The sequence below is a fragment of the Lipotes vexillifer genome, unplaced genomic scaffold, assembly GCF_000442215.2.
Source record: "Lipotes vexillifer unplaced genomic scaffold, Lipotes_vexillifer_v1.1 scaffold496, whole genome shotgun sequence".
NCBI classification, from domain to species: domain Eukaryota; kingdom Metazoa; phylum Chordata; class Mammalia; order Artiodactyla; family Lipotidae; genus Lipotes; species Lipotes vexillifer.
This window is the reverse complement of record NW_006786690.1, coordinates 2,208,287-2,229,325: the sequence shown is the minus strand read 5'-3', so window position 1 is coordinate 2,229,325 and position 21,039 is coordinate 2,208,287. Positions and strand designations below refer to the sequence as shown.

General features: G+C 37.1%; 1 protein-coding gene across 3 annotated transcripts in view; it reads left to right on the top strand.

The window, feature by feature from the left end:
• The window catches only part of MACO1 (macoilin 1), a 56,604-nt gene that overhangs the window by 11,331 nt on the left and 24,234 nt on the right, over positions 1-21,039 (top strand). The window contains exons 2-6 of one of the 3 annotated variants that reach the window (XM_007459139.1): positions 2,541-2,682; positions 4,244-4,370; positions 8,705-8,828; positions 10,371-10,549; positions 11,795-12,296. The exons of 1 other annotated variant lie outside the window; for it this stretch is intronic. In XM_007459139.1, coding sequence (XP_007459201.1) covers positions 2,541-2,682; positions 4,244-4,370; positions 8,705-8,828; positions 10,371-10,549; positions 11,795-12,296 — 1,074 coding nt within the window. The remainder of the gene's footprint in view (positions 1-2,540; positions 2,683-4,243; positions 4,371-8,704; positions 8,829-10,370; positions 10,550-11,794; positions 12,297-21,039) is intronic. One more of the 3 variants, XM_007459140.1, reaches the window with a different exon arrangement.

Sequence of the window (21,039 nt, the reverse complement as noted above, 5' to 3'; positions counted from 1 at the left end):
GGGATTCACAGTTGCTGTTACGGAGAGGACAGGAAAGCTTGGGATTGTGATAGATGACTACTAGCACAGCCAGTGAAATATTCCACAGACTCATTTCTGTGGTGAGGCCCAAGTGAACTAAATGGCCATTAGTCTGCCTAGGGAAAAGGTCAGGTACTGAGGATTGATAGCCACCCTGTGGTAATTATATGACCTCCAGAAAATGATCTAAGTGACAAGCAGCTAGAGATACTAGAGAGAAGGTGCACTTTACATGGAAAAAGAAGAATGTTCAATACTACTTCTCATCAATCATAGGTGATTAATCCATAGATGGAGGGTATTGCTAAATAGATTCAATTTTAAAAAATGGTTGTAAATGGCAAGGGTAGGGGTAGAATGGGGAATTCTATTGGGAATGGAATGGGAAAAAAGAATCATAGTTAATATTCACTGTGAAAGAGTCACCACCATTAAGCCTAATGTTTGCATATCTCTTCTGTATTTCACTGGCACCCAGAATAGAAGCTAATCAGACCATCAGAAGACATTATTGGTCTGCCCTTGTTTCAATATATTATTATGGAAAGTATCTTTTTGTTGCAATTCTGCTTTAAATTTTTGTTCAAGATATTTTATAGTAATTAGTAAATTTATTTGGATCAGAGAATTAAAGTAACAGCAAGTTAGCCATAAGTCATATTATGAACTATATATATATATAAATATTTTATATTTAATCATATTTTTTTAATGGTTTAAAAGAAATATTTTGGAATGTTAAGGGTTTAAAGCCCTGTCTAGGGGCTTCACTGGTGGCACAGTGGTTAAGAATCCGCCTGCCAGCGCAGGGGACATGGGTTCAAGCCCTGGTCCGGGAAGATCCCACATGGCCATGGAGCAACTAAGCCCGTGCGCCACAACTACTGAGCCTGTGCTCTAGAGCCTGCGAGCCACAATTACTGAGCCTGCGTGCCACAACCACTGAAGCCCACGCGCCTAGAATCCGTGCTTCGCAATAAGAGAAGCCACCACAGTGAGAAGCCCGTGCACTGCAACAAAGAGTAGCCCCCGCTCGCGGCAGCTAGGGAAAGCCCGCGCGCATCAATGAAGATCAAATGCAGCCTCTAAATAAATAAATAAATATATGGGGAAAAAAAAGATTCAAGCTTGTGTTGTAGTTTGCCTTGGGTTCCTTGATTCTGCAGCAAACCTCTTAATCAAAATTTATTGTTGTGCCCAAAGAAGTTCTACCAGAATTAGTATTAGAAATTGACCCTAGTTGCAAATTATGTATCATTATGATACTGTAACATTAAGGGTCCTATGTGTCTGTTCTTGACATCTTTTACCTGTGTGGCTTTATAGGGCATAGAAAGAAGCCTCAGTGCTGGATCCTGCTTTTGTTAATTTTACCCCCAAGAATATAAATCTTTTTGTACCTTATTTTAACATATTTCAGAATTATTTATTAAAAGTTTTGATTTTATTGTTCATGTTGTATATTCAGACAGCTAATTTAATCAGCAGTATTGGAATGTTTGTATTGCAAAACACCATGCAAGGCTGTTGCCCGAGTCAAAGTGAATTTTAGGTACTTCCCATCCGTATATCTTAGAAAACCTTTTTAAAAAAATACCTAAATTTAACCTGCTCCAGAAGTGACCAGATTAAAGACCTAGAATTAGGGGCTTGTTAATAGGTAGAGTCTGAAAGCTTCTATTATCTATGATACAACTAATGAATTGGAAGAATGGGCTTTTAGATTATATGAAACATATATTTTTTAATCCAGGTCCTTACCTTGCTTTGAGATATCACAGTGGTTAGATATGTGTTCTGACTGGCTTATCAAGGTGTGTTTCTATTTAACAGAAGTCCAGAGGGAAGTGGGAGCACACATTAACATCTCAGCTAGAGCAAGGCTGGGATCTTTCAGGGTTTTTTTCTTTAATGTACATTTTGGTACCCTCACAGCCCTTAGAAGTGATTGGCATCTGCTCCCTAAGTTAATTTCTGTCTGTTTTGGGAAGTCATTTGGTTGTTGTTTGGTTAATTCACATGAATACTATAGAGAGAGGCAAGAGGAGAAACGGGGGGGAAAAGGCAGAATTCTTCAAGCGTATAGGGATGTGCATCAAGAATTTCAAAGACTCTTCAAACAGATGTTGAGGGGTGGGGAAACAGCAAATTTCAAGCCACTCAACCATGACATTTCTTCTAATGAAGAACAGCTTGAAAGCTATAATTTTGAGAGTGTTGCAGTATTGTGAAGTCAGATACTTAGCACATTTTAAAATAGTGGTGAGATTTAAATGGGCCTTTTCCATCTTAGATGGAATTAAGCATTTTGGGTCATCATCTTATTTTGATAGTTGTGGGTCTCAGAATGAACACCAGAGCTTTTAAAATTTAGGTGGGCCGTGGCAGCATCTCTTTTTGTCCTTTATCTCCATTGTTTTCACAGTATAGGAAGATATTTTTTGTCTCTTTAAATAAAGCAGTGAACTTTCTTTTTCTAGCTCTTCACAAATGACCTTGAATTCTTTTATATTTTGCAGTACGTTTTTATACCTGAAATTCCTGGTAGTGTGGGCACTTGTCCTCCTGGCAGATTTTGTCCTGGAGTTCAGATTTGAATACCTGTGGCCATTTTGGCTTTTCATCAGAAGCGTCTATGATTCCTTCAGATACCAGGGACTGGTAAGTTTATTAATATATATATTTTTCAAGTGTAAAAGATTTATTTACCCTTCTAAGAAAGTCTTCAATAACTGATAGTGAAACTGTTTAAAGTAGATTTTATTAGCAATACTTAGGTGACTGTATTGAGTAACAGGGTCTATGAACTGAAACTGGCCTTTAAGGCTATTTTTTCTAAACCCACTGATAAATCATTTTACTCCCTCCTCTACCATTCCAGTGAAAAGAAGGGGAGGGAGGGAGGATTTCAGGAGGAAGACAGAGTAGTGGATAAAGCAGTAATTGCCCAGTTCTACTCTGAAGTACCTCTGGAGCCTCTATCACTGGCTTTGTGACTGGGTTCGAGTTAGAGCAGTGGTTCTCAGACTTTTTGGTCTCCAGATCCTTTACACTCTTAACAACTATTGAGGACTCCAAAAAGCTTTTATTTATGTAGGTTACATCTATTTATTTTTACTATATTAGAAATTAAAACTGGAAAACATTTTAATACTTATTTAATTTAAATAAAAATTAAAAATTAAAATTTTTATTTAAAATAAAATAAAATTTAAAATAAAAATTGAATACTTAATTCACTTAAAAAAAGCAATAATAAACCCATCACATGTTAATACACATTACATTTTAAAATGAAAAATAACTGTATTTTCCAAAACAAAATAATTAGAAGATTGACTACATTTTTGAAAATCTCTCTAATGTCTGGCTTAATAGAAGACAGCTGGATTTTCATAGCTGCTTGTGAACTCAGGTGATTACAATATCACTTATCGTGTAACTTCTAGAAGACACCACCATACTCCTGAGTAAATGAGCATGAAAGAGGCAGATAATGCCTTAGTATTATTATGAAATTATTTTACCTGGAAGACTCCCTGGAAGGATCTCAGAGATCCCCAGGGATCCCCAGATCATGTTTTGAGAACTACTGGATTAGAGCAAGGGCATAGGCCTGGGCTTGCTCCCTTGGTTGACCTGTAGTTCTTTTGTGTTCCAGAGCCACATCTTAAACCTGTACGTATTCTACCCAGGCCTGGTGCTTTGGTCAGAGCAAATCCATGCCTTGAAAAGATGGTTTCGAGCCCATGTCCTGTTAGTAATAGATAATGATGTGTCCAGAGGAAGCTGCATTGTTAAAATTATGAACGTCAGTGTAATCCTTGCCACAGTTGTGTTTTATCTGTGCTCCAATAGCCTATCCTTTAAGAATGAGTCTCTTTAGTAATATTTTGTGAGGAGAGAGGATCCTTTTCTGTGTTAAAATTCTGTTTCTTTTAGGTAACCCACCTGTGGAGTCCAAGTAAACTCACTATGAATCAACCTGTTTGTTCTGGTCCAGTTCTTCATGATTTGAGGCCATAAATAGGATTACTCTTTAATGCTAAATTAACGACTACTTTTTATATGGGTGATTTTAAATATTTAAAATTTCCTATTGTAACTTGTTCTGTAGTTATTGCATAGCAGTTTCAGAGATTTTGTCCAACGTGCTTTTAATAATCTCTGTTTGAAATTAACATGTTCTAAGATATGTTTTTTATTTTGTTTTTCGCTTTAGGCCTTTTCAGTATTTTTTGTTTGTGTAGCATTCACGTCAAATATAATATGTCTGCTGTTCATCCCCATACAATGGCTTTTTTTTGCTGCTAGTACATATGTGTGGGTTCAGTACGTATGGCACACAGGTAAGTTTTAATGGTTTCTTAGATAGATAGAAATCTTAGATTCAAACTTTTTTAATGTGATTTCCTTGAGTAAATTATTTAGAGTTGAGTTTAATGTGAACATTTTTTTTAATCCTTCAGTTTTTTTTAACATCTTTATTGGAGTATGATTGCTTTACAATGTTGTGTTAGTTTCTGCTGTATAACAAAGTGAATCAGCTGTATGTATACGTATATCCCCATATCCCCTCCCTCTTGCATCTCCCTCCCCCCCTCCCTATCCCACCCCTCTAGGTGGTCACAAAGCACCGAGGTGATCTCCCTGTGCTGTGCTGCTGCTTCCCACTTGCTATCTATTTTACATTTGGTAGTGTATAAATGTGGACATTTTAAATATCCCTTTTCATAATAGATTATAATACACCTTTAAAATGTATTTTTTTGTTATTGAATCAAAACTTGATATTTTGATCATAGGCATTTCAGTTACCAACTCTCACTATGAAGATAGCCATTTTTTAAAAAAAGGTGAAGCAGTTTTTATTGAGGTGGCCTTGAAGACAGCCATGTGCCAAATAGGAAAAATGTTCCTTCAGCTTCAGTATTGAAAGGAATGTCGGAAGTCATTTAGTTGAACCCTTATTTGGCATAAGAGTCCCCACAGCATCCCTGGTACATGGTGGTTTAATCTCTGATTGAAAATCTAGTGACAAGGAACTTACTACTGTTGTTTTGGGGCAACTGGAATAGAAAATTCTTCCTCCTACTGAGCCAGAATTTTCCCCCTTAACGCTTTTGGCCCAGCATGTCTTGACTGTCTTGGGACTCACTGATCACTTAGAGGATATAAAGGGCTTTCCCCAGAAAAACACATGGGAATATACAGAAAAAATTTTTTTTTAATTTTAAAGGGCTTATAGACCATCCCTCTAGTCCAAACATGGGACCCCTGCATTAGAGCCACACTGAATGAGCGTAATCTTCCATCCATGTTAACATTTCTTTAGAGCCTTAAAGACACTGTCATATCCTCTCATCTTCTTTTCTGTAGACCAAGCATCTCCAATTTCATCAGCTTTTCCTTGTATGTTACTTTAAGCGCTTGCACCTTTCTGATCTCCCTAGTTCTTAGTGGCTCTCTAAACCAAAATGTACTATTTCAGGTATGTTCTGACTTGAGTGGAGCTATGTAGCCACCTCCCTTCTTCTTAGAGCTATTCTTTTGCTATTACAAACTAAGATGACCTGAGATGTTTTGGTAGCTCCAGTCTACTATGAAGCCTGCACATGGGACACGTGGGGATATGATGATTGGCTCTCAGATCCTCACATTTCTCTGCAAAGCTGCATGAAACTTGATTCCTAGGCCCAGCTGCAACCTGTAGAATTTTGACCGCTGTTGGAGCACCAACTAATAAAAGCTCTCTGGAGCAACATTCATTCTCTTCTCTAAATGCTATGAGGATGATGTTGTCCCATTGGAGAAGACACAGTTCAGCTCTTATTTAAAGTATCCACTTTGAGCATTGTTTTCTCCATCTTTAGCACTCTGTCATATGTGACTGAATTTATAAGCTAGCATGCTGGTTCCTTAGTCTGCTTTTCTCTAGTTAAAGTGATTTTCCTATATACCAGTTTTTACTTCTATTTCCTTGTCCTGGCCCTCAGTTTCAAGTGAGTTGCCATTTATACTTGTCATTCTCTCTAGGTCTCAGCTTCTTCTCTGTCATGTGAGGGTAGAGTAATCTAGACAGTGTTTAAGGGAGCCTTCGAGCTCAGATAATCTCTGACTCTGATGAACTATAATGATTCCCTAAATTACTTTAATAATGTCTTAATAGTTGAGAAAAACCTACTCATATAACTGTTAATAGAACCTACTGGAGTTCAGTGGGTGACCCACAGGGCAGCAATGAAGCTAATGTTATAAGTGATATTGGCCTCTCTTTAGCTCTAGGTTCAGAAATGCATGTTGGAATACCTACGTTATGAAGTATGTTTTAATTTGGAATGATTAGTGAACAAACAAAACTAAGTTTGTGTTCTTATTAAGCCCAGTAAATATGAGTGCAATTTTTATAGCTTGGGATTAATTTCTCTTTCAGTTGTTAAAATTTTAAATTTTTCTTAAGAATGTTAGGAATGGTTGATGAAATTATATATTGCCACAAAAGAATGAAAATATTATATCATTAATTTTTTTTCCTTGCTATTAAGAGGGAGAAAACAGGATATAAAACTGTATGTACGGGACTACCCTGGAGGTCCAGTGGTTAAGACTGTACGCTTCCACTGCAGAGGACACGCGTTCGATCCCTGGTTGGGGAACTAAGAGCCCACGTGCCGCACAGCATGGCATAAATACATACATACATACATACATACATACATAAAAGAAGCCAAAAGAATACCTAAAAAAACCCTGTATGTACAACATGACTATTATACTAGCTCAAAAATATTTCCAACGTGGTTTGATTTTATTTATTTTATAGGTGTAGAAATATGGGTAGTTTATCCAAATTTTTCTATTTTTTCTGTAATGTGCTTATTTTGTTTATGATAACTTTAGAATTAATATAGGGAGTACAGAATATAAATTTTTTAAAATGCATTTTGAAATGAAATTGAAAATGCATTATCCTAAGGGTTGCTGTTCGTCTTCCTGCATTGTGAAAATACCCTTTTTCCAGTACATTAAATCTGTAAGAATGGTTGAGACCATTAGCTGTCTTCACAGAGCTTCGAGTGTCTTCTTACCTTATGGACTAGGTCTATGGGGATTTAGGTTCTCCTTAGAAGCAGATTCATTATTATATCTGTGATTTGGACCCAATTTGTATAAACTCTGGGCCTCACTTTACTCTTCCATAAAATGAAAGTTGGACTAAGTGATCATCTTTCTAGTACCAAGATGCTATAATTTTTCTTGTGTTTCATCCTAAAGAGTCTTAGAAAAAATCTATTTAGTTCTTCAGGTCACTGAGTGTTCCCTCCAGTTCTGTCTTCTGGAACTTGCTAGCTTTATATGGTCTCAAAGGAGATCTTTCCAGAGTTAGTGGATCTCATGCCTTTGTGGTCTATCTTCATGAAATAGCCCATTATTAGTCATGTCCTGACATAGATGGACATAGCCTATAGACTTCGATTGTAAAGCCCAGTGAAAATGATCTCATTATTTGAGTTTTATTTATTCTGTTGCAAGTTGCTTTTTCCTACATTGAAAATTGTTTTTAATTACAAAAGGAATATGAGCTTGTAGTTAAGAAAAAAAATTTTTTGAGTAATACTTAAATGTCAGAAACATTTCTTAGTGCTGTAACTCATTTTTACTTAAGAATTTTTGTTTTTTACATATTTGTGGTAGTACAGATCTTCATCCTTTTGAAAAGCTGTATCATATTTCATTATATAGATTTATCATAATTAAACATTTCCTGTTGATAGGCATTTAAGTTAATTCTAAGTCCTAATTTTTGCTATTGCAAATAATACGTTGAATATTCTTATACATTTTTCCGAGGGCTCTGTTGTATTTCTGTAGGGTAAATTCCTGGAATTGGAATTTCTGGGTCAAAGGTATAAGTATTTTTAACTATACTGCCAAATTGCTTTCTAAGAAAGTTGCCCCAATTTATATTATTGCTGAGTATGAGAAGGAAGCCTTTCACATACCTTCCCTATACTATTACCCATCTTTAAAATTTTTGCTTTATCTGATAGGCTAAAATAATAGAATCTCATTTAAAAAAATTTTATCTCCCTAATCAGTAATGAAGTTGGCATCTTTTCACATGTTTTTTAGCCATCTATATTTTTTCTTTTATGACTTTCAAATTTTTTTCTTCAGTTGACTTTCTATTGATTTGTAGGAGCTCTTTGTATGCTAGGGCTATGACTTCTTTGTTTTACATATATTGTAAATATTTTCTGCCAGAATGCTTGTTTTTATTTTTGTCTATGATTCCAGGCATCTTTTGTCATATAAAAGCTTTCAGTTTGGATCATATTGCTTTTTAATTAGTTTGGAAGTCTTTTTTTTTTTTTAATTTATTTATTTGGTTGTGCTGGGTCTTAGTTGCAGCAGGTGGGCTCTTTAGTTGTGGCTCACGGGCTCCTTAGTTGTGGCATGCGAACTCTTAGTTGCAGCATGCATGTAGGATCTAGTTCCCTGACCAGGGATCAAACGCAGGCCCCCTGCATTGGGAGCGCAGAGTCTTAATCACTGTGCCACCAGGGAAGTCCCGAGTTTGAAAGTCTTAAAGTTACTGTAGTTGAACCAGTCTCCCAAACAACCCATCTGTTATATTAGTTAATGTTTCACTGATGCTTGTCTCTCTGCTGCTTTCCCACAGAAAGGGGAGTGTGTTTGCCCACAGTATCCCTCTGGATACTCTTTGTTTATATTGAAGCAGCAATTAGATTTAAAGATCTCAAAAATTTTCATGTAGACCTTTGTCGTCCATTTGCTGCTCACTGGTGAGTATTATGTGTCTTCTTAATCTGTAATCTAATTCAGTGTTTTCAATGTAGAATGGTAATTTCAATTGTAAATTTTTTCTCAGAGATATTACATGAATCCAGAAGATAACATAGCATGGTGTGGTAAAGAACATGAGCCCTCTAGTCAGGCAGATAGGTGTTTAAATCCCAGCTCTGCCCCCTAACAGCTTTGTTGCCTTGGACACGTCACCCTCTCTAAGCCTGAGTTCTCTTACCTATATGTTGGGAACCTGTCTCATGGGGTGTCATGGGAAAGATGAAATAAGGTGATATATGTAAAGTGTTTAACTTAATGCCAAGCACATAGGTGTCTGATACATGTTATCTATTTTTATTGTAATCAGATAATGATTCCAAAAAGTCTTAGTGAAATATATGGCTATTTCATGGAGCTTAAATGAACTTACGATTTCCTTTGCCTATTTACAAAAGTAAGAGAATATTATTAATAATTTTTTAAGGAATATTATTTTTAACCTTAAACCATGAAACATGTTTGAAAATGAGTTTGATTCTTGTTTATATCTATTATGGAAATAACCACGTAATGTATATTTCTTTTAAATACACCAATTTTTGCTAATATTTATGGCAGAAACCAAAACAAATAGGAATCAACAACAAAAAAGTAGTTTCCAATATGTTTAAAGTCTTTTCACAAACAAGTGAATTAAATAAACCTGGTCAGTAAAACTTGTCACTTTAAATTTGTGGTATGATCACGTTTAGACTAATTATAATTGTTGTTTTCATGTTAATGAAACTTAATATGAGTTTCAACAGTGTTTTCAGAGACTTTGAAATGATATTAGACAGACTGGTGAGTTGAATGAAAATATTTCAACTTTTTATCCCAGAGATTAGAGTTGTAAGTACAGGTGGTTTAATTCGTTTGTGCACACCAGTTGTTGGCACTGATAACATCAGATACTTAGTTAAATGATTCTTGAATTTATGTTTGGTAGAGTGTTTATGTATGAACTGATTTTCCAGGAATAGCTGGTGACAGTACCCCTGAGGCAGCAAGAAGATTAGTCACCTGAATTTGACCCTGCCTTCTAGTATTAAAAACCAAATGATGTCCTTTTGATTTTTTTTAACACTTGTAATGTTTACTTATGACCACTCATAAAATCTCTACCCTGTTAGTTCTTAAAAGCATACAGATGCCTAAGTTCTAATATGCATAAGGCAGTTCAATGTTAATCAAAGACATTAGCCACTGTATCCAACAGTCCCTACGGTAACTCCTTGAGTTCATTGAAGAATGCCAAAGTCTGATGGGCAGCCTCTTATGGTCCAGCAGTCCTGCTGTTCCCTGGGGGTTTGTTCTACGTGCCAGCTGCCTCTGATTTCCACGGCATGCATTACACACTACGTGTGTGTTTACTGAATGCTCAACTATCATCATCATCTAGCATTTATTTCTTAATTTCAGTCATAGGTGTCCTCATGTACTTGATGCACGTGTTGTTTGTTTTTAACTTACAATTACTGGCGGGATTGTCTTCTTTCTAGTATTGGGTACCCTGTGGTGACTTTGGGCTTTGGCTTCAAAAGTTATGTAAGCTACAAAATGCGGTTGAGGAAGCAGAAGGAAGTGCAAAAAGAGAACGAATTTTACATGCAGCTTCTTCAACAAGCCCTCCCCGCAGAGCAACAAATGCTACAAAAGCAAGAAAAAGAGGCTGAGGAAGGTAGGTCTTTACTCTAAAGCTATTGACTCAATAGGTTAGTCATTATTTTGTCTGTCAGTATTTTTTTTTTTTTTTTTCAGAAAAGTTGCTAGGGCTCTGGAAAATTACCAAGGCTTTTCCTGTTTTCTGGTGTGCCTCTTCAGGGCTGTTGCTTTGTTTGGTCATGGAATACAGAATGTGCGTGATGTTTTCTACCTAGTGTCTGAAGGCCATGTGCTTTTAAATACGTTTATTTTATTATTTTTATATATTTCATTTTTGTAGCTTATTTTCTATTTTAATATTTTATTTGTTATAAATATTTTAAAATATTTATTCTCAGTAACAAAATAGTGTATATAATTATGTGCATTTGTAATTGAAGCAAACCAAGAACCACAGTATAAGCAAGACAGAGATGTAAACATATAGAATTGTTTTATAAGTCAAAATTCTTCTGAATAGAGCAGAGATGGCTAGGTCTCACTTTAAATGGTTTGTATAATGCAACATGGATCTCAGATTGACCTTTTTCTAATACAACCTCTCTCATGAATATATAACCAATTCAACAGATGAATTGATAGCAATACCAGTTTTCTTTGCTTTGAGAGGGTCATGTTTTTAGTTGATACATGACAAAATCTTATTATCTGGTGTGGTCCAAAATTATCTCTTCAAGTAGACTTTGACAAGTTGGAATATGTAGACCTGATACAGAAAATTCTTCGTAAGTGGCCTAGTAAATGATAATAGACTTCTTATTACTTTAATGATAAAGTCCAGACGAAGGATAGATGCCCTGTATCCTAACATCACACCTTTTTGTTTCATTTAATCTCTTTCTTTGCAGTAAAATTATTAAGTTTGTTTAATCTAAGCATCTTTTAAAATGTGACCTTTTAAGAGTATGATGTGCCTGTGTCCTATCACCCCCGTGATAGACAAGTTTGATTTGACTGATAAGTGAAGTGTGACTTTATTATAAAATCCTCATATTATTTTCAAGGCCAAAACTTTAATGGCTTGGTGTTTATAAATGATGGCGATTTTCTAAATGTGCGGCTTCTCAAATTTATTTGGATTTGCTTCTTGAAGTTACCATAATGTGGTGTGGTTATTGCTTCTGAATGAGTTTGCAACTTAATATAGTGAGTTTCTAAGTGTAGATGATGCAGTTTATTGAATCAATCCATTGTGTTTTTTTACAACTAAATATTCCAGTGTGGGTTTTTTTTGCTTGTTGGTTTGTTTTTGGTATTGTAGCAGCCAAAGGATTACCTGATATGGATTCCTCAATCCTCATACACCACAACGGAGGTATCCCAGCCAATAAAAAACTCTCCACAACTTTGCCAGAGATAGAATACCGAGAAAAAGGGAAAGAAAAAGACAAAGATGCCAAAAAACACAACCTTGGAATAAATAACAACAATATTCTACAACCTGTAGACTCTAAAATACAAGAAATTGAGTATATGGAAAACCATATCAATAGTAAAAGATTAAATAATGATCTCGTGGGAAGTACAGAAAATCTCTTGAAAGAGGACTCATGCAGTGCTTCCTCAAAAAACTACAAAAATGCCAGTGGAGTTGTGAACTCCTCACCTCGAAGTCACAGCGCCACAAATGGGAGCATTCCTTCCTCATCTAGTAAAAATGAGAAGAAGCAGAAATGCCCTAGTAAGAGCCCAAGTGCACACAAGGACTTAATGGAAAACTGTATTCCTAATAACCAGCTAAGCAAACCAGATGCACTGGTAAGGTAAGTGTATGTGCTGTGACCTTACCAACGCTTTCCATAAACTTGACTTAGGTCTTGAAAAACACACTTCCAAGTATGCCTGTAGGAATTGTTTGTGATCAGATACTGTGACAATTAACTTTGTGGTGTTTGACATTCAGTGTTTATTTCACATGGGTTTGTTGGTCACCTGTGCCGTTGTCCAGAAGCATTGACTCCAGCTCTTTCCAGTGTTCTGAGTGAGTGGTGACAGTGATTACTTGCCACATTTGACAAATTTACATGTAACTTGATTCTTCTCATGGTTTTGAGAGGCATATCTTTAGTTCTTGACCTTTTCTGTTTGCGTATCCAAAGTTCTTGTGGCATAGACACAAAAAGAAGAGCGTGTGTCCTGTTCATGCAAATCTTTGTCAGATAGATAGAAAAATGAGGGTGGGGGTGGAGAAAGTTGTCCTTTACCACTTTGGACTTGTTCTTGATTGTCCACTTAAAATATGAATTATCCCCCAAATAATTCTGGGAAAGTTAGGTTTGAAAAATAATCTCTTTCTAAAAATTCCATAGGTAAATACAGTTGATCCTTGAACAACGCGGGTTTGAACTGCATGGGACCACTTATATGTGTTTATTTTTCAATAGTAAATACTACAGCACTGCATAGTCCTTGGTTGGTTGAATTTGCGGATGTGGAAGAACCGTGGATATGGAGGGCCAACTGTAAATTACACTGGGATTGACCCCCACGTTGTTCAAGGATCGACTGCACAGTGTTAGACATGGATTTTAATCAGAAATGTTCCTTTTCCCATCTTTAAGTTAAAAAGTAACGTTGTATTACCTTGACTGGCTCAGACTTAATTTTGCTGTATTTTATGTATTTTATAAAATACACATATGTTCATTTTACTTCATATCTTTCCATTTGGAAACTGAGATCTGAATTGGAGCTTTTTTATTTTTTTCTCCTTATTTTTTATTTTTTAAAATGGAAGTATAGTTGATTTACAGTGTTGTGTTACTTTTTGGTGTACAGCAAAGTGATTCAGTTATACATATATATCTATATTCTTTTTCGTATTCTTATCCATTATGGTTTATTACAGGATATTGAATATAGTCCCCTGTGCTATACAGTAGGACCTTGTTGTTTATTTTATATATAGTAGTTTGTATCTACTAATCCTAAACTCCTAATTTATCCCTCCCCACCCCCTTTCCCTTTTGGTAACCATAAGTTTGTTTTCTATGTCTGTGTGTCTCTTTCTGTTTTGTAAATAAGTTCATTTGTATCATATTTTCGATCCCACATATAAGTGATACCATATGGTATTTGTCTTTCTCTGGCTTACTTCACTTAGTATAATAATCTCTAGGTCCATCCATGTTGCTGTAAATGTCATTATTTCAAGGAGCTTTTTAAAAATACATAACTCAAGAGGGCACTTGTAACTCCTTCCCTCCACTAAGTTATCTCTATTCCTCTTCCTTTGGCTTGCTTCAGAACAGACAGTTTATGAGGGAAGGTTTTTCTAGTGTTATGAATTATATGAATTAGATTATTAATTTGTTTTAGTTTTCTTATTGGCAGCTAGATAAAGGGAAATATATGTGGGTTCTACTGCTGAAGTCGCTAGAGGTTTCAGAGCCCTCTGCCACTTCTGGAAGCATACATGCTGTTGCTGATGCCAGGCTGGCATCCACATCTGTTTGTTTTGACATTCTGCCCCATCATACCCGGCAGAGAAGACACTCAGCAGAGAACTCTCTTCCATTTGCCCATGGGAGAAAGACCAATTAGTTGACCTTCTATGTCAAAGGGAATATCCCACAAATTTACTATATGCTATAAATGAAACATCTGCCACCATCTTTTTAACATCCTTTCTCCTACACAATTTTAATAATAGCAGTCAAGTCAAAACAGTTTTCCTCTGTAGGGTGTTGCAGAGAGAGAGCAGTCAAGGCTCAGTCTTGTGATACCACCTCACTTGGGCCCCACTTGTCACGTTGGTTGACTCTACTACCTGATCTGCCTTTAGTAAAGAATTTCAAGGTCTCAGATGGCCCATTTTCCAGTCGTGGGTCCAGTGCTCCTGTGCCTGCTCCTGGGGTATATACCTCTTCCTGTGGTCACTAATGTGTCCTCTGATGTGCCTTGATCTGAAGGGCCCCAGAATATTACTCTGCTTTAGGCAATACCTGCTGTCAAATACCTAAATATAAAATGTTATATTTAAATAGTTTTATAAGCTTCCATAGGATTATTTTCAACTTTTAATATAATATATAAAAAATAAAGAGATGATATAAATATCCAACAATAGGGGAGAAATTTAAATAATTATGGTCCATCTATTCCATAGATTTTTAATACAGAAATTACAAAATCATATTTTTGAGCCATATAAATAATATATGGAAGTACTTATGACATAATATTTTATGAAGAAAGTAGAAAGCAATCTTATTAAAAACATTTTGTTTTTCTAATATACACAGAGAGAGGATTTGAAGGGAAAGGAACCAAAATGATAACCATAGTTAATTGCTCCATGATAGTATGGGGCTTTTAATTTTTCTTCTGTCTTTCATGCATTTTCAAGTTTTTCTATGATGAACAACAATGAAAGTTTATAAAAGGAAAAGGATATCTATCCTAGCGAATTATCACACTGTCCCTCGCCCTTCTTGGCTATCTCCTGTTTCTTCTTCCTTGGCTTCATGTATGTTTTGATGAATATTAATAAGACTGTAACGGATCCAAACCTGACATGTTTGAGCTGTTAGTCACAGAGTGGATTTGTTATCTTTAGATGGAAAGGGCTGGGCTCAGTGGTCTCTAAGGCTGCTTCTGATGCAAACGTACATGGGCTGACAGTATGTACATGAGTCCTTTGCTCCTGCAGGTACACCCAAGGCTGTGTATAGGTCCAGGCTGGCTATAAGGATAAGACTGATCATCCCTTTTATAAAGCTTTTTCTAAAACTCGTTTGAAAACCAGTACTGTATTATTAATAGTAAATTAATTGCAGCACATTCTACGTAGCTATGTCTGTCTCAGTATCATGGTTGAAAACTACTGTATTTGAGGAACCAATTCATTGATTTTGGGGGGAATATTCATTAGTACACCACCTTCGAAGAATTCTTGGAGATCGGTGTGGCTGTCAAAATAAGGTTCGACGGTCGTTCCCTGTGAAGGTGCAAGCAGTCCTTCAGGTCTTTTCACCGTCTCCAAGCTCCAAGGATGTTCTCTAGTGTGCTGTACACCACAGGCTGGCAGACCACTGCACACAGGCCAAACTTGGCCCACTGCCTGTTTTTGTAAAAAAAAAGTTTTATTGGAACATAGCCACGCTCATTCATTTACATAGTGTCTATGGCTGCTTTATTGTGGCAGAGTTGAGTAACTGCGACAGAGACTCTATGGCCTACAAAGCCAAAGATGTTTACTCCTAGCCTGTAACAGAAAAAGTATGCTGATATATGTGCCACATCTTCTTTATCCATTCATCTGTTGATGGACACTTAGATTGCTTCCATCTCCTGGCTATTGTAAATAGAGCTGCAGTGAACATTTTGGTACATGACTCTTTTTGAATTATGGTTTTCTCAGGGTATATGCCCAGTAGTGGGATTGCTGGGTCGTGTGGTAGTTCTATTTGTAGTTTTGGAATATTACTCAGCCATAAAAGGAAACGAAATTGAGTTATTTGTAGTGAGGTGGATGGACCTAGAGTCTGTCATACAGAGTGAAGTAAGTCAGAAAGAGAAAAACAAATACCATACGCTAACACATATATATGGAATCTAAGAAGAAAAAAAAAAGGTCATGAAGAACCTAGGGGTAAGACGGGAATAAAGACATAGACCTACTAGAGAATGGACTTGAAGATATGGGGAGGGGGAAGGGTAAGCTGTGACAAAGTGAGAGAGTGGCGTGGACATATATACACTACCAAACGTAAAATAGATAGCTAGTGGGAAGCAGCCACATAGCACAGGGAGATCAGCTCGGTGCTTTGTGACCACCTGGAGGGGTGGGATAGGGAGGGTGGGAAGGAGGGAGACGCAAGAGGGAAGAGATATGGGAACATATGTATATGTATAACTGATTCACTTTGTTATAAAGCAGAAACTAACACACCATTGTAAAACAATTATACTCCAATAAAGATGTTTAAAAAAAAAAAGTATGCTGATAGATCCACTAAGGTGGGGGGAGGTGGGGAACTTGGCAGTAAGTGTTGCCTGTAGGCTCCTTCCCAGGAAAAGTTTGGGAACTTGCTAAAGCCACTCCAAAGTCCTCTTTTGGTTTGAGAAATACATATCTTACAAAATGACCCAATTTCTGCCAGCTTGATTTCTGAATTCTTTACCCAAGTTATTTAGAAACAGACTTATAATATTGGTAGCGAAAAATATTTTTAATTCTGACGTGGAAAAAACTTCTAGACATAAACAAAAAAGCAATGAGGACGATCAGTTATTTTAAGTAAGTGCCGGGTTAGAAAGGAATCCTGCAAATTAGAGTGAGGTTTGCTCAATTTTTTTCTTCAGTGGTCAATTTTAAAATATTTTAAGTGTGAAAAAATTATAGAAAATTTAGGTGGAAAAAGGAAATATATGACACAGATCACTGTTAAATTTTTGTTGTATTTCATCAACTAAATTTATATAGTTGTGGCCATAGTGTTTGTGTAGTGTTTTTTTTAATTAATTTTTATTGGAGTATAGTTGCTTTACAGTGTTGTGTTAGTTTCTGCTGTACAGCAAAGTGAATCAGTTATATGTATACATATATCCCCTCTTTTAGATTGCCTTCCTATTTAGGTCATCACAGAGCATTGAGTAGAGTTCCCTGTGCTGTACAGTAGGTTCTCATTAGTTGTCTTTTTTATACATAGTAGTGTATATATGTCAATCCCAGTCTCCCAATTCATCCCACCCCCTCCTTCCCCCATTGGTATCCATAAGTTTGTTCACTGTGTTTGTGTAGTTTTTGTGTCCTGCTTTTTTCACCTAAATTATATTGAAATCATTTTCCCAATTTAGCCTAACACTGGTTTTCACTTGATGTGGAATATTCCATGGCAGGTCTGTGTGATCATTCAGTGGTCACTCTAAGATCCGGCAGGTCAGGGTGCGACACCTGAGCTGCTTTCCTGTAGTTTCAGGGCCTACAAGCAGAAGAGCCAACACTTTTGTTTGTACTTGGCACAAAGCTCCCTCTCAAATACAGCCCAAGACTGTGGGTTTTCTTGTTGGGGTTTGTTACTTGTTTCAATTTCCTGGTTAAGGGAGAGAATTTAAAACTGAGTGCAAAATGTAAAGTGATCCATATTCTGTAGAAATGTGGAAGCAAAAGTCTCTTCTTGGTTTATTTCCATCCCGCCTTTTCTTTGTTTTTTGTGTTCAAGACAGAAGATTAACCTTTCTTGTTTCTAGTGCTTATTCTTAATAAGATATCAACTCTTTAACATAGTTGAATAATGTTTGGTGTGAAGAGTCATGAAGGAAAAGTATCCACAGTTTGCCTAGTAGAGATGCATTTTACAAAACTGAGTAGAATTTAGAATGATGGGGTTTTTTTTTGGAACTGCAAGAGTTCTAAGAGACAGTTAGACCAGCCTCCCCAACCCTGTCTTTTTAGCAGAGAAGTAAACAGGCCTTACAAGAGTAAATGGCTAGTCCAAGTAACCCAGCTAGAGTGGTAGTTACCAGGACCGGAACCAGAATTTCTCGACTTCTGCCTTTGCTGTTATACCATGCTGCTTAGAAGAAAAGTTTTATCAACCTGCTTTATTTTTCTGTTTTTTAAAAAAAATTTGTTTTTGTTTTAAATGTACATACAGCTAAAGCTGGCATAAGGATTGGCTCCAGAGCTAAATTTTATGCTCTCATGGCTAAAATCTATAGAAGAAATGCTTAGAATTTCAGAATTCATTTAATTTTACATTTTTCTAGAGACACCCTCTTTTAAGTGTTTTAAAAATTCTTGCTCTTGCCAAAGACACAGAGGAGGTGTACTTATTTCTGAACAGAAGGGGGCCATCCACTCATACCCTTGAAAGCTTACAGGGTCTCTGAGAATTCAGTTCTGGTTAGGGCTATGTGGGAGTTAGTCTGGTTCAGATAGCCTAGAGCCACCCAGCAGGAAATTTGCCCTTTAGGAATAAATCTGGGGTAGGCCTAGCTTGACAGCAGCAGAGCGAAGAGCCTTGAATTGGAAAATTTAGGATTGGGGGTGTAACCATCAACTTACCCTGAGGAAAGGCCACCAGTGACTGCTTTGAAGGCCTGAGGTGCTGGGGTGTGGGCGTGGCCATGGTGGTAAGTTCTGAGAGTGAGGGTGGGGGTGGGTTTTCTTCAGGGGAAAGTGGAAATCTGGGATATGTTTTCATATATTGAAAAGTCACTCTTTTTTCCTCTCTAAATTCATTTCGTTATTTTAAGCACACCAAAATGTTATTACTTATAAGTTAGTTTGTTCGTACAGTTCTGCTTATTTGGAGACTTGAGAGCCTTGGGAGAAAAGGAGAAAACGTGTATCAGGATTTTCCCAGTAATCACTAAGCAAGTGTGATAGCCCTGGCTCAGGGGGTAGGGAGGGGGAGAGGAGGACAGATAGAGAAGCACTTTAAGACATTTTAACTCATTCACTGACACTGAGGAGTGTTTAACTTACACTCAGACCCAGGAACTAACTTACATTACTAGATCTGGGTCTTAGGGAAATATTTTGGGATCATATAGATTAATGACAACATACTTTATAAATAGTGTTCTGATCCATCCGTGAGTATATTGATTGCGTTTTTAGTAGCTGCGATATGAGTATTCGTGACTCATCGCTTTCTAGGTTAAGCTGGTAGGTGAGCAAAATGTCACTGGTCTTCATTCCACTTTCTAGCCCATATAAACCTTGTGTTTATGTTTTATGATTTTATGTTTTTCTTAAGGGGGACGAAGATAGCAAAAGCCAGCAGCAGCCAACTTTCTTCTTTGGCAGGATTTGCTGGTGCCACAGATTGCTCAGGTGGTTTGACTGGCCGTTCTCAGTCTTTGTACCTCTCCATTTAATCTTGCCTCCAGACACCAGCATTTGAGATTGCGGTGTAAAACCTCTGCCTTACAGAAGGCTACTTAGTGTGGTCTTGCTGTTGGGGGGAAAACAACAGACAGTTCACACTACTTCCTGTTTTTCACTTCCCACATTTTAAGGTGTCTACACACGATTAAAAATTACGTATCCATTGAAAGGAAATGGCCATATTTTTAGATACTGATTTTTAATAATCAGTGGGTTCAGTATGATTTTGGTGTGAATAGCTGTGCAAAAGAGCAAAGTAAAGATAATCCAAGAAGCCCCTGTTTTGTCATCTTAGAGATTGTAGGCACAAAGCGAGGGTAGAATCCAAAGTTGAGACCTGACTATGGGAAAGAAACAAGACAGAGCAGTCAATTCCAGAGGAAGAGCCCACGAGCATTCCCGGAGACAGGTACTCCAGGGGGAGGCGGCCTTTTATGGACCTTTCCAGCCCCCTCCCAAGTCCCTAAAGAGTCCTACGTGGGAAATCACAGTAGTTTAAGTGAGGAAGGTTACCAAGGAGTCTCTTGAAAGGTGGAAACTCATCTTAAAAGAAGGTAATGGAAACACCCCAATATTGATTGTTAAAGGGGCAGAAATAGCAAAACAGATCATATGGTATGAACCATTAACAAAATATGGTTAGGTATCATTCTTATATACACAGAAAATTATTTGAAATAGTATACACCAAATGGCCAATTGTAGCTGATTATAGGAGATGTTTACTTTCTACATTGTCTATTCCTACATACTTTGAATTTATACACGGGCTTATTATGCCCATAAAAGAATGTAAGCTCGACGAGGGCAGGGACCTCCTTTTTTCTTGTCTGCCACACAGTACACAGTGATTACCACAGGGTAGATGCTCAGTAAATAGTTGTTGAATGAATATTACCTTTGTGCAGGGAAAATACTAGATGGGGGCAGGGGGAGGAAAGATGCAGTGCAGTGCAACTCAAAGGCTTTGGAAGATGGAAAACCTAAATATTACATTAGACCAGGCCAAGGACCTGCAATCCAGTGCCAAACTATTTGTTGTTCTTGATTAAGTTGTTACTGATTTTATTTCTAAAAAATAGAAGGACTTTCCAGTCTAAGCCCTTTTCCTTGGTATTTCCCAGGAAGTTTTAAAATTAAGTACTCTGTCAGGACTTTTTTCCAGGCTGTGAGGAGGTTTAAGAATTTCTGGAAGTTACAAGGGCAAGGGGAGAAAACTCCTCCAAGGGACTTTTGAAAAAGCCATTTGCTCTGCCAGTGGGTTGGTTGTTCCTCAGGGCCAAGGAATCTAGGCACAAGCCACATGTCGGCCAAGAACTCAGAGGAAATCTCAGTTTGCCTTGTCTTATTCATCTTTCCTGGTGGGTCTTGCCTTCTCTCTTCCCCCTTAACTCTAGCCATTCTCTGTCTTTGTGGTAGCTGGAGAGAGAGCTTAGATTCCATGTTTCCAAACTTCCCTCCAAGGAAATCCCCCTGGTTAGAAAATGCGTTGACTGCTTGTATGTCATCTCTGGTGCCAAAGAGAAAATGGTATATTTGTTTGTTTTCTTTTGCATTTGAATACATTTTGCCGTGTGTCAGGAATAGTTTGTGGAAGAAAATCTGACCTTGGGAGACAGTGATCGGGGCTTTGGGGCTTTACCCTGGCTGCTTTCCCTACGTGTGCT